The 14,322-nt window shown below is 45.2% G+C and overlaps 2 protein-coding genes across 3 annotated transcripts in view; one reads left to right on the plus strand and one right to left on the minus strand.

Annotated features, from left to right (window-relative positions):
* The window catches only part of RCBTB2 (RCC1 and BTB domain containing protein 2), a 74,564-nt gene extending 65,801 nt beyond the window's left edge, over positions 1–8,763 (plus strand). The window contains exon 14 of one of the 2 annotated variants that reach the window (XR_006104384.1): positions 8,747–8,763. The gene's annotated coding sequence lies outside the window, so the exon portion shown is untranslated. Of the gene's footprint in view, positions 1–7,122; positions 8,511–8,746 lie in introns of those variants that run through there. The other variant, XR_006104383.1, reaches the window with a different exon arrangement.
* The window catches only part of RB1 (RB transcriptional corepressor 1), an 83,649-nt gene that overhangs the window by 21,950 nt on the left and 47,377 nt on the right, over positions 1–14,322 (minus strand). Inside the window, 1 exon segment of the mRNA XM_042471650.1 lies at positions 10,733–10,851. Within this exon segment, the coding sequence (XP_042327584.1) occupies positions 10,733–10,851 (119 nt within the window).

Genomic DNA, 14,322 nt, shown 5'->3' on the forward strand with positions numbered 1-14,322 from the left:
GTTGTTATTATTGTTGTTGTCTTCAAGTCATTTCCAACTTATGGTGATCCTAAGACAACCCTATTATTTTGGGGTTGAGAGTATGAGACTTGCCTAAGGTGGGTTTCCATGGCTAAACGGATTATCAAACTCTGGCCTCCAGAGTTGCAGCCCAACACTTAAACCACTACATGATACTAGCTCTCTCTCTAGACACAGTATATGAACTCAATTCTCAGTCTGTATGCCATCAAAAATATCATCTTGAATGAGGCTACAGCAGACATAGCCACCAAACTCTGCCACTTTGTATTTATAACTACTTCATTTTGGGGAATAATATTTCTTCTACGTGGTCTCTGCGAATCACACAAATGGGTTATTCTGCGCCTGCGCAGCAATCTCCGGAAACTTCTAGAATCTCTAGGCAGAATGCAATGTATCTTTCTGCAACTTTTTGGCGGTAAACCCGCCCATCTCTATATAAAGCCCCTAGCGACCCGTTGCTCTCCAGTTCCTTCATTCCGCCGCGCTAAGCAGCTTGAGGAACTTCGCTAGTCTTAGACTCGCCTTCTTTGAATTTCTGGCTACTGACCATCGGCTTTCACTGACCATTCTTCAGATTTTGGACATCGGCTTGACCACTCCTCTCTCATTTGTCTTTACGGCTTGACTTCGGATCGATAACGGACCTGATTTCTCTCATGGCCTCTTTCAAGAGATGTGCCAATTGCAGGGTGAAAATCCCCATGGCTGACAGCCACGACAAGTGTGTTCTCTGCCTTGGGGAGACACATATTCCAGGGACTTGTCCCCACTGCAAGGCCATGTCCACACAGGCCCTCAAAAACAGGGACCGGACCCTCAAGGCTGCGCTATATGAGAAAGTCCTCAGCCAGCCATCCACCTCATTGGCCTCCGGAGAGGGAGAGAACAGAGCCTCCATGTCTAAAAAGAAGCAAGCAGACAGCCATAAGGCCTCCAAAGCTTCCCGTCCCGGCCGGGACGCCAAACGGGACAAGAAACGGGCTCGCTCAGCCTCGCCGCCTGCTAAGACCCGTCGTAAGGGACCCCTGAGCACGGTCTCAGTGCCTCCACCGGTGTCTGGGTTGCCAACCGCTCCGCCTCCTCAAGAAACGACCGTGACCACTCCCGTCCCGTCCGTACCGACTTCCATCCCGGTACCGCTTGAACCAAGGATCTTAGTGTCGAGCCACCTCTCCGTACCGTCCAACCAGATACAGATCATGGATCTGGATCGCTCTTCAGAGTCTGAAGGGGAGATCCCGGATTCAGATGTACCGCTCTCTCCTAGACAGAGACTGAAGTCCCGGTCCTGGTCTCCTGCCCGTCACAAGCATCGCAACCAACCCGTCCATAAGGACAGAAGTGCTCTGGGGGCAGAGGCTGACGCAGCCATAGCCGACAAGGGCCCCCCGACCAAGGCCTGTTCAACGCTTACCCTGTTTTCGACCACCGTTCCAGCCAATATCTTCTTCCTGAGGCGCCCTCGCACTTCCGAGGCAACATCCCTGGGCCTACGAAGACTCACGCCGCTCCATCCCACCCCGTCGATATCGACTATGACATTGATAGGAACAGGTCTCCGATGCCCCGCGCCCTGAGCCGATCTCGGCCCCGAACTCGTTCTCAGCCCCGTTCACCATCCCCATCCCGCTCGATGTCTCCGCGGTCAGATGTTGACTCTTCCTTCACCCTGGTCGGGCCTGCGGGATCATCTCCTACGGATGACATGAGGGCTTTCAGTGATTGCATTATCAAGATGGCGGACGCCCTCAAATTGGAAGTCGCCCATCCCGACGATGACGCCCTGGTGGAGAGAAGGATCCATGGCTCGACGCCAGCTCCTCCACCCCTTGCCTACCTCCCATTGCTGGAAAAGATAGCCAAGCGGTCTTGGGACACACCAGCTACAATCTCATCTACCTCACAGAAGATTGAGAATCTCTATAGGGTCACCCCATCTGCCCCTTCCTGGCTCTCCAACCACCCAAAGCCAAACTCGGCCATCGTGGAGGGTGCACAGACTTCCTTTGCTCCCAGGCCTTCTTCATCGCCTGTTGACAAGGACAGTAAAACGTTGGATGGACTGACAAAGAAGTTTTACGCTTCGGCAGCCCTGGACATGAAGATTTCTAATTACGCTGCTTGCATGGGCATGTACATCCAATTCCTCATAGAGAAGATGGATCCCACTATCAACGAGCTCCCTGAAGACAGGAGACGGATGATGATTGCCTTGCGCAATGAGATACACCTGATGGCAGGCCAGCAAATCATCTCCGCCAGACACTCAACTGATTGCGCGTCCAAGGTGCTCTGCGGGTCCATAGCGCTCCGGCACTATTCATGGCTGCGGTCGTCTGTGTTCACCCCCCAAGCCAGGGCGGCCATTGAAGTATACCCTTTGACCATTCGGGCCTCTTCAACAAGGATACGGACAAAAAGCTCAGCTTTCGGTACCGTATGAAGACCGTGGCCAGGAAGCACGGTATGTCAGCTACCTCTTCTAAGACCCCGCGGCAGAGGTACCCTTCCCAACGGCCTTGGTATCCCGCCTCTCAATACCATCAGCCAGATCGGCCCTACTATTCCCAGGACAAGAGCTCCCAGAACAGGGCACCCCAATCACCTGCCGCTCCTTCTGATAGGCGTCACTCTTCCCAACCCAGATACCAGCAAGGGTATAAGAAGAAGGACGCCCAAGGCAGAAGGAAGTTCTGAAGTCTTCCTGCGCACCTCGTCGTTCCAACTTTCAATAATAGACTAATGCCCTTCTCCAACATCTGGGCATCCATCACCAATGACTCATGGGTACTTAACATTGTCCGTAGGGGCTATGCCCTTGAGTTTTCCGAGCTCCCACCAACCGGGGCTCTCATTTCCACTGTCCCCTCGGACACCCTTCTCGACGAAGTGCGCTCTCTGCTAGCCAAAGGCGCCATCGAACCCGTTCATCCCTCTCGGGCTCGATGGTGCTTTTTCTCCAGATATTTTACTGTCCCCAAAAGGGACTCGGGCCTCAGACTGATCATGGACCTTCGAGCTTTAAATTGTTTTATTGTGTGCACGCATTTCAGGATGGTAACCCTTGCTTCTGTTCTGCCACTCCTAAAAGAAAATTCATGGTTTGTGACACTGGACTTGAAAGACGCTTATTTCCACATTTTCATAAGGGAGGACCATCGCAGGTTCCTCACGTTTATCATCGGGACGCTGATTTATCAGTACAAAGTCCTTCCCTTCGGCCTTTCCACAGCTCCAAGGGTCTTCACCAAATGCATGGCGCCCGTCATGGCCTACCTGCGCCAAAGAGGGATAACAGTCTTCCCATATCTGGACGACTGGCTCTTCACAGCACCGTCCGAGGACATTCTTCTTCAAGACGTCCACTTTGCTTTATCCCTCCTTCAGGCCCTGGGACTTCAGGTCAACTTCAAAAAGTCGAACCTTACCCCGGCCAAGCACATGGACTTCATCGGGACCACTCTGGACTCGGTAGCGCTGAAGGCTTACCTCCCGAGAACAAGGTTCCAGGTCGCGATGGGACATCTAGCTTCCACCACCTTTTTCACGTCATGGGCAAGACTGCGATTCAGACCTCTTCAATCCTGGTTTCTCTCCATGTTCAATCCCATCCAAGACTCCCCCTCCAAGATGCTCACCATCCCGAGGACGGTACAGAGATCTTTACGTTGGTGGCTCGAACCCGACAATGTATGCCGAGGGATGCCGTTCCTCCCCCCGCAACCGGATCTGTCCCTGACCATGGACGCCTCCCTTCAGGGATGGGGCGCCTACACCTTGGACCTTACAATAAAGGACAAGTGGACACCCGCAGAATCCGACCTTCACATCAACGTCTTGGAGATGCTAGCCGTCGAAAAAGCCCTCAGGGCCTTCCAAACGGTTCTCTCTCACAAGGTCATATTGCTCCTCACGGACAATACCACCGTAATGTACTATTTAAACAAACAAGGTGGCACCAAGTCGCCCACTCTCCTCTCCGTGACCCTCCGAATTTGGAACTGGTGTATTCGTCACAAGATACTGCTCCAGTGCATCCACCTTCCCAGGGACCAGAACCACTTGGCAGACCAGCTCAGCAGGTAACCCTCCACTTGCCACGAATGGAGGTTGCACCCGGACGTCGTGAAGGACCTCTTCTCACGCTGGGGAACTCCACACTTGGACCTTTTCGCCTCCTGCGCCAACGCCCACACGCCGATGTTCTGTTCATGAATCCAACAGACGGGTTTGAGAGGCGATGCCTTTCAGTTTCGATGGGACGAAGGTCTTCTCTATGCCTTTCCTCCGTTTCCGCTCGTCACCAGGGTCCTCTCGAAAATGATGGCCGATCGCTCGGACGCGATCTTGGTGACGCCGTGGTAGCCCAGGCAGCTTCGGTTCACCCCTCTGCTGAGGATGTCCCAGGACCATCTCCAACTGGAGTACCGTCCTGACCTCCTCTCACTACATGATGGACAAGTCCACCACCCCGAGATCCACTGTCTCCCATTGGTGGCATGGAGGATCTAATGCTGAACGCGCTCCCACCCAATGTCCAAGAGGTATTGCGGGCAGCGCAGAAGCCCTCCACTCAGAGATCCTACAGTTATAAGTGGGACAAGTTCCTCGCCTTCCTTCGGACCCGAGATATTCTACCATCCCGTGTGTCCATTCCACTGGTCCTGGAATTTCTCATGACTCTGGCTGAGGCAGGTCTCTCTCTTAGTTCCATAAAATGCTACCTGTCTGCCATTTCATCCCGTTATTTCTTTCAGGACAAACCTTCCTTGTTTAGGGACCCTCTCATACGCCGGTTCCTCAAGGGCTTTAGCAACCTTCATCCACCGGCCTCTGTTCCACCACCGGCATGGAGCTTGGACACTGTTCTGTCCTATTTAGTCTCCAAGCCCTTTGAACCCATGGCTACCACAGACTTGAGACTCTTGACTTGGAAAACAGCCTTCTTGGTAGCTATCACTTCGGCTTACCACCAAAAAGTTGCAGAAAGATACATTGCATTCTGCCTAGAGATTCTAGAAGTTTCTGGAGATTGCTGCGCAGGCGCAGAATAACCCATTTGTGTGAATTCGCAGATGACCACTCGAAGAAACACAGTTACAGGTAGGTAATCTGTCCGTGTTTCCAAATAAGTAGCACTGCCCTGGGCATCTGCGTGGCACCACAGTATGCAAACTTCATGATTGACCTAGAAAATGTCTCTCAGCACACACACCCTAAAATCTCTTATCTACCTACAATCTCTTGATGCATTTGCAATTTGGCCACATGGAAAGCAATCACTTGAGAAGTTCCATCAGGATTTCAGCAACTTCCACTCTACTATCAACCTGAGCCTGGAACAATCCACACAACAAATTTCCCTTCTTGACACCTCTGTGCAACTGCAGAATGGACTTCTAAACACCAGGAATATCAAGAGCTGAGGAGAGAGTGGGATACCATATGTACACAGGATTAAGCTGCTGCACCTTAACTGCTTAATGTTTTAATACGTTAATGTTTTTATTGTACAGTGGGCCCTTGGTATCCGCTGGGGTTTGATTTCAGAACATCCTCCCCCATGGATACCAAAATCAGTGGATGCTCAAGTCCCATTATATACAATGAGGCAGTAACATTGTGGCTCTTATATAAAATTGCAAAATTGAGGTTTGTTTTTTGGATTTTTCCCCAAAATACTTTCAAGTCATGGATGGTTGAATCCATGGGTGCAGAATCTGTGGATACAGAGGACCAACTATAAGTTGTTTTAGTTTGTGTTTGCTGTAAACTCTCTTGGCCAAATGAAATAATATTTCAGAAGAACAGTATTACTTAATATGACCTCCTACTTAGAGCCAGTGTGGTATAGTGGTTTGAGGAATGGACTATGACTGAAGACTCTAGACACCCAGATTCAAATCCCCACTCAACCAATGAAACTCGCTGGGCAAATCACATTCTCTCAGCTTCAAAGGAAGGCAAAGACAAGCCCTCTCTAAACAAATTTTGCTAAGAAAACCTCATGATAGTTTGCCTTGCAGTTGCCATAACTTACAAACAACATGAAGACACACTACAAAAACTTCCTATTTAAGAGGAGGTGAAAAGAGAAAATTTTCCTTGTTTTAATGGAAAGCATATAAATCCAATTGGTTGGCACAGTCCTAAATTCTGAAAGCTATAAGCAGAAGCAGCAGGCACTAGCAAATTGTTTGGGATAAAATTGTTTATATATAAAACCCATGGGGTTCATAGAATCTCACATAATAATAATAATAATAATAATAATAATAATAATAATAATAATAATAATAATAATAATTAAAACTTTAATTTTTATCCTGCTTTTCTGTGACGAGACAATCAAAGCGGATCACAACATATTAAAATATCCACATTTACAACATTTTGTCCCAAATCCCCCCCCTTAAAACAGGATTAGACATGTTACAATTAAAATATCTGTTAAAACAGAATAAAAAAGAAAGAAAATATATACAGTATGATGAGGACAGAGTGGTGGGCTGATACATGATGTGGGGGGGCAGTCATTCTGTGGCCGGGCACTTTATTCAGGAAAGGCCTGCTGGAAGAGATCCATTTTGACAGCTTTTTAAAAGCTGTCTAAGCTGGCAATTTGACGGATCTCATCTGGCAGGCTGTTCCATAATTTGGGAGCAATTGCAGAGAAGGCCCTCTGGGGGGTAACAGTTAGTTTGGTTTTTAAAGGCTGCAATAGATTCCTCCCAGAAGACCTGAGGGTGTGGGGCGGATTATGCGGGAGCAGGCGATCCCTCAAATAGGTTGAACCCAAGCCATGTAGGGCTTATAACCAACACCTTGTACTGTGCCCGGAAACTAATAGGCAGCCAGTGAAGAGATTTTAGGACGAGTGTTATTCGGTCACTCCTAGTTTTTCTGGCGACCAGCCTGGCTGCCATATTTTGCACTAGTTGAAGTTTCCGGACTAGGCACAAGGGTAGCCCCATGTAGAGCACATTACAGAAAACAAGTCCTGAAGTTACCAGTGAATGTACAACAGTTTCTAGGTCCTTTATTTATTATTTATTATTAGAATCTCACATAAAAGTTTATGTTACCTCTTTTCAGGTCCCTTGAAGAGAAGCTGCAAACTACTGAAAGCTTCATAAGAAACTGTGTCCAGAAACTATCATAAGCTGCGTTTATTGGAAAACTGACAGAATGTTAACTCAACAGAGATCCATTGTGCCTGGGCCACAGTTGTTGGTGACAGTCCCTCCTTCTATTCCACATGTCATTGCTCTACCTTCTGTGGGAGAGGCTAGAGTAGGCAGGCACAGTTGTATTAGGTTTGCGCTGCAGTATGAGCCCTACCACCATATCTAACCACCATTACTCTGGCCTCTGAGGGAGAGATGTGCAGTTAGGCACAGCTCCATTGCTGGATACTCCGTTCCAGCTGTCATTACTTGGTCTCTTCAGCATAGTCAGGAATGCTGAACTTAATTCCCATCCCACTGTCCCCTTTTTCTTATGTGTCATGTCTTTAAATTGTGAGCCTGTGGCAACTGTCAAAGAAACTAATTGTAAGCTGTTCTGGGAACCTTTGCAGTTGAAGGGAGAAGTATAAAAATCCAAATCAATCAATCATTTGAAAATCTCAGGCAGGAGGGGAAGCCCATTTCTTTGAAAGAAAATTCTTTCATATCAATCACTGTCCAGTTACAAGATGCACGTAAGTTCCCTGGGAGCAGAGTTCCATTTTTATCTCGGATGTGGAATGAAAAGCAGGTTGTTCAAGAAATGGAGGGACACTGGACTGGACTGGACACTGCTATTCATCTCTATTGTGCCTTCTCTGCCTCTATGAAGTACAACCACATTGCTAGTAACACAGCTGAGATTTTTTAAAAGGCACAAAACACTTCTGAGGAATTTACACCTCCACACCATGGGAGCATCCTGACTGTTTTATATGCACTAATGACTGTTTCATATTCACATTCCCTGCATAACCTCTAATTCAGGGGATACATGAAAGTCCCCCCATCTCTACTTACTAGGCAGCATCTGCTGCAATCAATGGGGGTCTGTTCCCCTGCTGACTGGGAAGCATCTGGCTGACAGTCCATCAATCCTCATGTGAGCAATCTGCAGCACAAGGAAGAATTGAGACAGGGGGCCTGCTTCTGTCTGCTGCATCAGAGATTGCTCACAGGAGGAATGGGACAGTAACTAAGATGTTTCCTGATTGGCAGGAATCAATTGCAGAAGCTGCTTCCCAGTACTTGGGGATTAGGGGGATTGAGATAGGAGTCACTGTGTAGTAATGTAATTATAGTGCTTACACATTTGTAACTCCCCAACAGAATTCTGGCCATTATATTACTGTTTCAGTTTTGTTTTATCCTGTACATTATTTTTAGAATTGTATTTTTTGCAATAAAATAAATATACAGTGGTGCCTCGGGTTACGAAATTAATTCGTTCCGCGGCCGCTTTCGTAACCCGAAAAGCCTTCGTAAGCCGAAATGCCATAGGCGCTAATGGGGAAAAAGCCGCGGCTCCGCCGCGGCTCCATTTAAAATAGCGCCGGAGTTTTTTCGTAACCCGAAAAAACTTTCGTAACCCGAAACAATAATTCCCTATGGGATTTTTTCGTATCCCGAAAAATTCGTAACCTGGGTATTTCGTATCCCGAGGTACCACTGTACCATTAAAAGAAATAATTTTTTTGTGCCACTTTGAATAGAGAAGGGACATTCTTCTGTGTTCTACCACTGGGAGTGACTGTTAAACTAATGTACAAGAGAAGGTCTTCTCGGCTATACCACCGATTAATGGAATATGTCCCCACACCTCTGGGAAGGCTGGCTAATGCCAATACTGGCTTCATCAGAGCACCAAGTTAAGATCTCATTTGCCATACATTGGTTTGGATTTACCCCTACCCAGAGATTGTGGATTATTTTTGTTTTATCAATCAATCAATCTTTATTTCGGTCATTGACCAGTATAAAATAAAATAAATAGAGTAAAACAATGAGATTAGAATAAGTGGACTAAATAGGTAAAATAAGTATAATGGATAAAATAATAAGTAAAATACAATTGTTGACACAAAATCAGAGATGATCTCTTCCATCTGACACCAGATATTACCAACCATCTATCTGTTCACGTGTTTTACACATAATGTAACAAAACTTTGCTACCTTCAGTATGACAGTTTGGTTCTGGCTGTCCAACAAATAGCATAACTAAAACATGTCAGTATGGCCAGTAAAATTGGTTAGAAGAGGGGTAATCAGCTGGTAATCAGCTGGTGACAAATATCCTTATAAAAATGACAATACAAAAGAACATGGGCTGTGGTTTTAATAGCACCAGTTTCACAGGGACATAGTCCTATATTTCCCTTCCAGCACTGCTGTTGGGATAGCATTAAATTGAGCTAATGACAAAGCTCTCCTGAATTTGGGTATTGTAAAATGATATAAGTAAGAAGCTGGATGATTAGTCAACAATTGGTTGTTTAGAAATAAATCATTAGAAATTGCAGCAGTTTCTGTCTGACCTACAATATTTAAGTTTCTTTGCCTTATAACTGATTTTGCTTGATCTAATTCTGATTTTAGAATGGTATCACTAGACAGTCCAAGAAGAGTCAATTTCTTATGGACAGCAGATTCCCATGAAGACTTATATCCACCAAAATCAACTGAGTCAGGCCACCAGGATTGTTGTGTAACTTTAGCCAATAAACAAGGATATTTATGCAGAGACTAGCTTCGGTTTTACTAATACCTGCTTCCCTACGTAATACAGCATTAGGAACACAGCTAGCAACCTGAAAAATGCCCCTTAAAAACTTTGTTTGTACTCTTTCGAGAGTGGTCATATTACTGTGCGGTCCTAATTGAGCCCCATATAGCAATTGGATTCAGGCTTTAGCCATAAAGAGCTTGACTGAGGCAGGAATGAATTGAGCTCCCTTAGTAAAGAAATAAATTTGAATTGCTGTAGCAGTTCTTTGTGCATTTTGGGTAACATAATCTAAATGAGCATTTTTGTTCCCTGAGGCTTGGAAAACTATCCCCAAATATTTAAAGATCTTGACCTGTTCAATAGGATGACCATCCAAAAACCAACTTCTTTTTTTAGGGCGTTTTGAGAATTTTTATTTTATGTTGTACTGTTTTTACTAAATGCCCAAAAACCAGTACTGTAATACACACACACATATACACACAAACAAATACATTTTGACCTTTCTCCCTCATGTCTTAATAAACTGACACTGGTCACCCTCTGGAACCTAGGAAGAGCATCTGCTATAAGGTCCTAGGCAGACCAATGTTCTCAGTATCTTCAGATGTTGACATGAATTTCCACACATCTTTACTTAACAGTGAGAAGGTGAGCCCTCCCTCCAGTCCATCTGATACCATCCGGCCTCAGAGGGAGGAAGCAGGCCCAGCTCCATTGGGCCTAGCCCAGAGTAAGAAGGAAAGCCCTCTCTCCAATCCATCTGCCATAGTCAAGGCCTCAGAGGGACAGAAGAACCGCTGGACTTATTCCCATCCCCCACTGCCATTTCCTTCTCCTCTTGTGTCATGTCTTTTTAGATTGTAAGCCTAAGCACAGGGAAATGTCTAGTTAACCAATTAATCTCTGTAAAGTACTATGTAAATTTATGGCACTATATAAATAAACATTATTTATAATAATAACTTACAGGTCAGCAGCTGTGTGATTATGTTGGAGAGGCTGGGCAATACAGTTGGTAGGTTCAGGCTCATCAGCCTGCCCATCTCGTTCCTTTGATTGTTTTATAAGCTCAAATAATGGTGAATCCTTCAGAAAAATGCAAAATAAGAATTACATTACTTATTGAAACACCATTTATGTTTTAAACAATTGAACATAAATTAGTACCCGGAACAGGAACAGACCACAATAGAGCTAACTGATCTACATGTATTTAGAGGATAGCTAAATTCTGACTAAAATGTGTTCCACCCAGCATGAAGGTACAGATCTTGTATGCGGTAGTTACTGAGTTTATGGGTCTTTAAAGCTAGGGCCAGAATCCTCTTGGGACAGTTACGAATGCATAACCTGGAATCATGCATTTGTGACTGTTTCATATTCAAAATTCCTACATATGTCCTAGCTCAGGGGATAAGCTGAGACCATACCTGAATCTCCTCAAACACAATCCCAGTTTCTTTTCACTTCAGCTGCAGCTGATAACTACAGGCAGAATGCAAATCTGCTGTACAATACTGAAGCTTTTAGTAGCTCACAAGGAACAGTTTGGCCACCCAGTGAAGCACCATGCCAATATGCAGTTTAATAAAGTCTAATAGAGAGAATCCATGTGATAAGAGTGTTTCGTATTTATTCCCCAGAATTGGAGGAACTCAATGCATGTCAATCCAAATTAAGCTACAGCTAAAACTCAGCAATTTGTTAATGGTATCCACTGACATAAATCTGTAAAAGACACTTTATGAGGTCAGATTAACAATTTACTCAATGCTAATTTTCAATGCCAGAAAGACAGCACAGAGCACAAATATAACAGTCGAATCATCTTAATGTTCTGCTAATTTCTTCGTCCTCCTTTGCAATACTAGGTATTGTGGATTGAATAATCCATTATCCTCCTACAAAGAGAAAATGTGAGTGTTCCTCTTAGGTGAGATGGAACAAGCTGAACATTAAAGTTAGTATCATCCAAGCCACTGTATTCCCCGTCACCATATATAGATGTGAGAGCTGAAGAAAGCAGATAGGAAGAAAATTAATTATAGATGTGGTGCTAGAGAAGAGTGCTGAGGATACCGTGGATGGTCAAAAAGATTGTGTCCTAGAACAATTCAAGCTAGAAGCCAAGATGACTAAATTGAGGCTGTTGAAATTTGGCCACATCATCAGAAGGCACAACTCATTAGAAAAGACAATGGTGCTGGGGAAGGTGGAGGGCAGTAGAAAGAGAAGAAGGCCACATGCCAGATGGACAGACTCGGTCAGGGAGACCACAGGTCTGAACCTACAGGACCTGAGAAGAGCAGTAGAGGATAGGGGGGTTGGAGACAGCTCATTCATAGGTTGCCATGAGTTGAGGTTGACTCGAAGGTAGCTAACAACAACAACAAGCCTGAATTACAGCATTTTATAACTTAGTTAAACACTATGGTACCTGAACTTTGGGTATTTCTTTTCTTTCCCTCCCCTAAACCCATCATTTTGTGCCCTGATTTCTTAAGTGGCAAGCTTAAAGAAAGGGGCTCTCTTTATTTTTATCTTCTGTAAACCATAACAGGACATTTCCCTACATAAAAGTAAGACATAAACGTCTTAAACAAACAAGGAGACTTTGTTGGGTTACACACCGCCAAAAAATATGTATTCCATACGTATTAGGGTTAGGAAGGGGCGGTGCTTCCGCACCGCCCTAACCCTAGTACGTATGGAATACGTACAATATGGCAGCCCCCACATGGGGGCTGCCATATTGACGTAACGGACGTCCGCACGTGGCACACCGGAAGTGACGCCGCGAGTGCGCCCTTTGGCACTTGCGGTGCCTCTTCCGGGGCCCGAGAAGGAGCGCAATTTCCGCGCTCCTCCTCTGCAGCGTCCAGGAGTCGCGCCGTTTAAAGGCTGCATCTCCCAGACGCTGCAAGCGGCGGCGGAGCCAGACCGCCGCTTTTCGGCGGTCTATAACCCGCCAAAGATTCTGAATGGGCAGTATCTCGATGTGGAAACTGATTGCATGGAAAAAGTTTTCCTGATACAGATTTCTGCCTTGGAGTGGAAAGTCTATCATAGAGCTCAGGGAAGAGGACACATACTCCGTACTCAGCACCTAAGGCGAGGGAAAAGGAGGTTCACCAAATATTATTGGAATTCAAAAGGCCATTACCATTTCCTTAGAGGACACTACCCACTCTTACAGTTTCCCAACTTGACACAAAACTACAAATCCCAGAATTCCACAGCACTGAGCCACAGCAGTTAAAATGGTGTCAAACTGTATTATTTCTGCAGTGCAGACTGAGCCTAAAAGCATGGAGCAGCAAATGAAAAAGGACGAAGATCCCAAGGAGGCTGATAAAAAGAAATTTAGTATGAATGGTAGGGGGAACTAGATCATGTAGTGCTTTAAAAATTAGACACTTGTACTGAATCCCAAAACGACAATCAATGAAGAGATATCAAAAGGGGATAACATGATCAAAACAACATGCCTAAAAGAATTTTAGCAGCACACTGTTGAATGGAAACTATAGAGTTAAGATGAGATTATGGAAGAGCAGTCAAAAGAAGAGTACAGTAACCAAGGTGAAAAATGACCAATGCATGAAGAACAAGGCATCTTTGAAGAGGAAGCAGTCAGAAAGGGTCTGATTTTGGTAACATTATGAAGACAAATGTGACACGACTTTGCTAAGAATCAAAAATTAAACCAAAACTATGTTCTTCCTTCCATAAATGGCAATTGCCATACTTCTGGCAATGTTATTAACGGTGATGGAGAATGTATGTTGTAAAGATGGTTTTGGAGGAGAAATAGGTAGTTCTCTCTTTGCTATATTCAAAAAGAGGCTAGACAGCTACCTTCTGGGGATGCTTTTGGACTTCCTGCACTGAATCGGTGGTTTGAGTCAACAGCCTGCAGGGCTCCTTCCAACTTTATGATCTTATGTTTCCCTCTCCCTTTTGAAGAGGAAAGAACTATTGTTATGTGTGAGTCAGATTCTAAGAAGCAATGTCACTCTTTCTGAACACCAGGATGTCTGGAGACAACCTGCTATCACTGGGGAAAAGAGAAGATACAGCAGAGCAGAGCACACATTTCCTTGCAGGAAGTTACTTTCACAATACAAAGCCTTGTTTGAATAACTGCTCAGATGGGGTGGGGGCTTTTGAATGTAAAAACTAAAACCAGAACAAAAAGAAAAGCAACTTATCCTATATAATATTATCAAAAGTATGACGATCCAACGGATGATTACATTTCATGTCCAAATGAGAATCTTCCAAGCTGCTTGCCATCTCACTGAAAGTAAACAAAACCAACCCCAGGAACCCCAGCTTTGGGGGTGTTTTCATCTTGCTCCTTCCTACATACATTGCTTGGGGGGGAAATGGAAATGTTCAGTCCAGCTCTAAGAGACTTGGCTATAAATATTGACAAGCCCACTCAGCATCATAGGAGAAGCTAGTCCAACCAACTTGCTCCCTGAGAGTTGATGAATGTAAGGAAAAGGAAACAAACTGTCTTTGCAAAGACCAGCATTTTATAAGCAAATGCAG

Source organism: Sceloporus undulatus, chromosome 1 (genome assembly GCF_019175285.1).
Source record: "Sceloporus undulatus isolate JIND9_A2432 ecotype Alabama chromosome 1, SceUnd_v1.1, whole genome shotgun sequence".
Lineage (NCBI taxonomy): Eukaryota > Metazoa > Chordata > Lepidosauria > Squamata > Phrynosomatidae > Sceloporus > Sceloporus undulatus.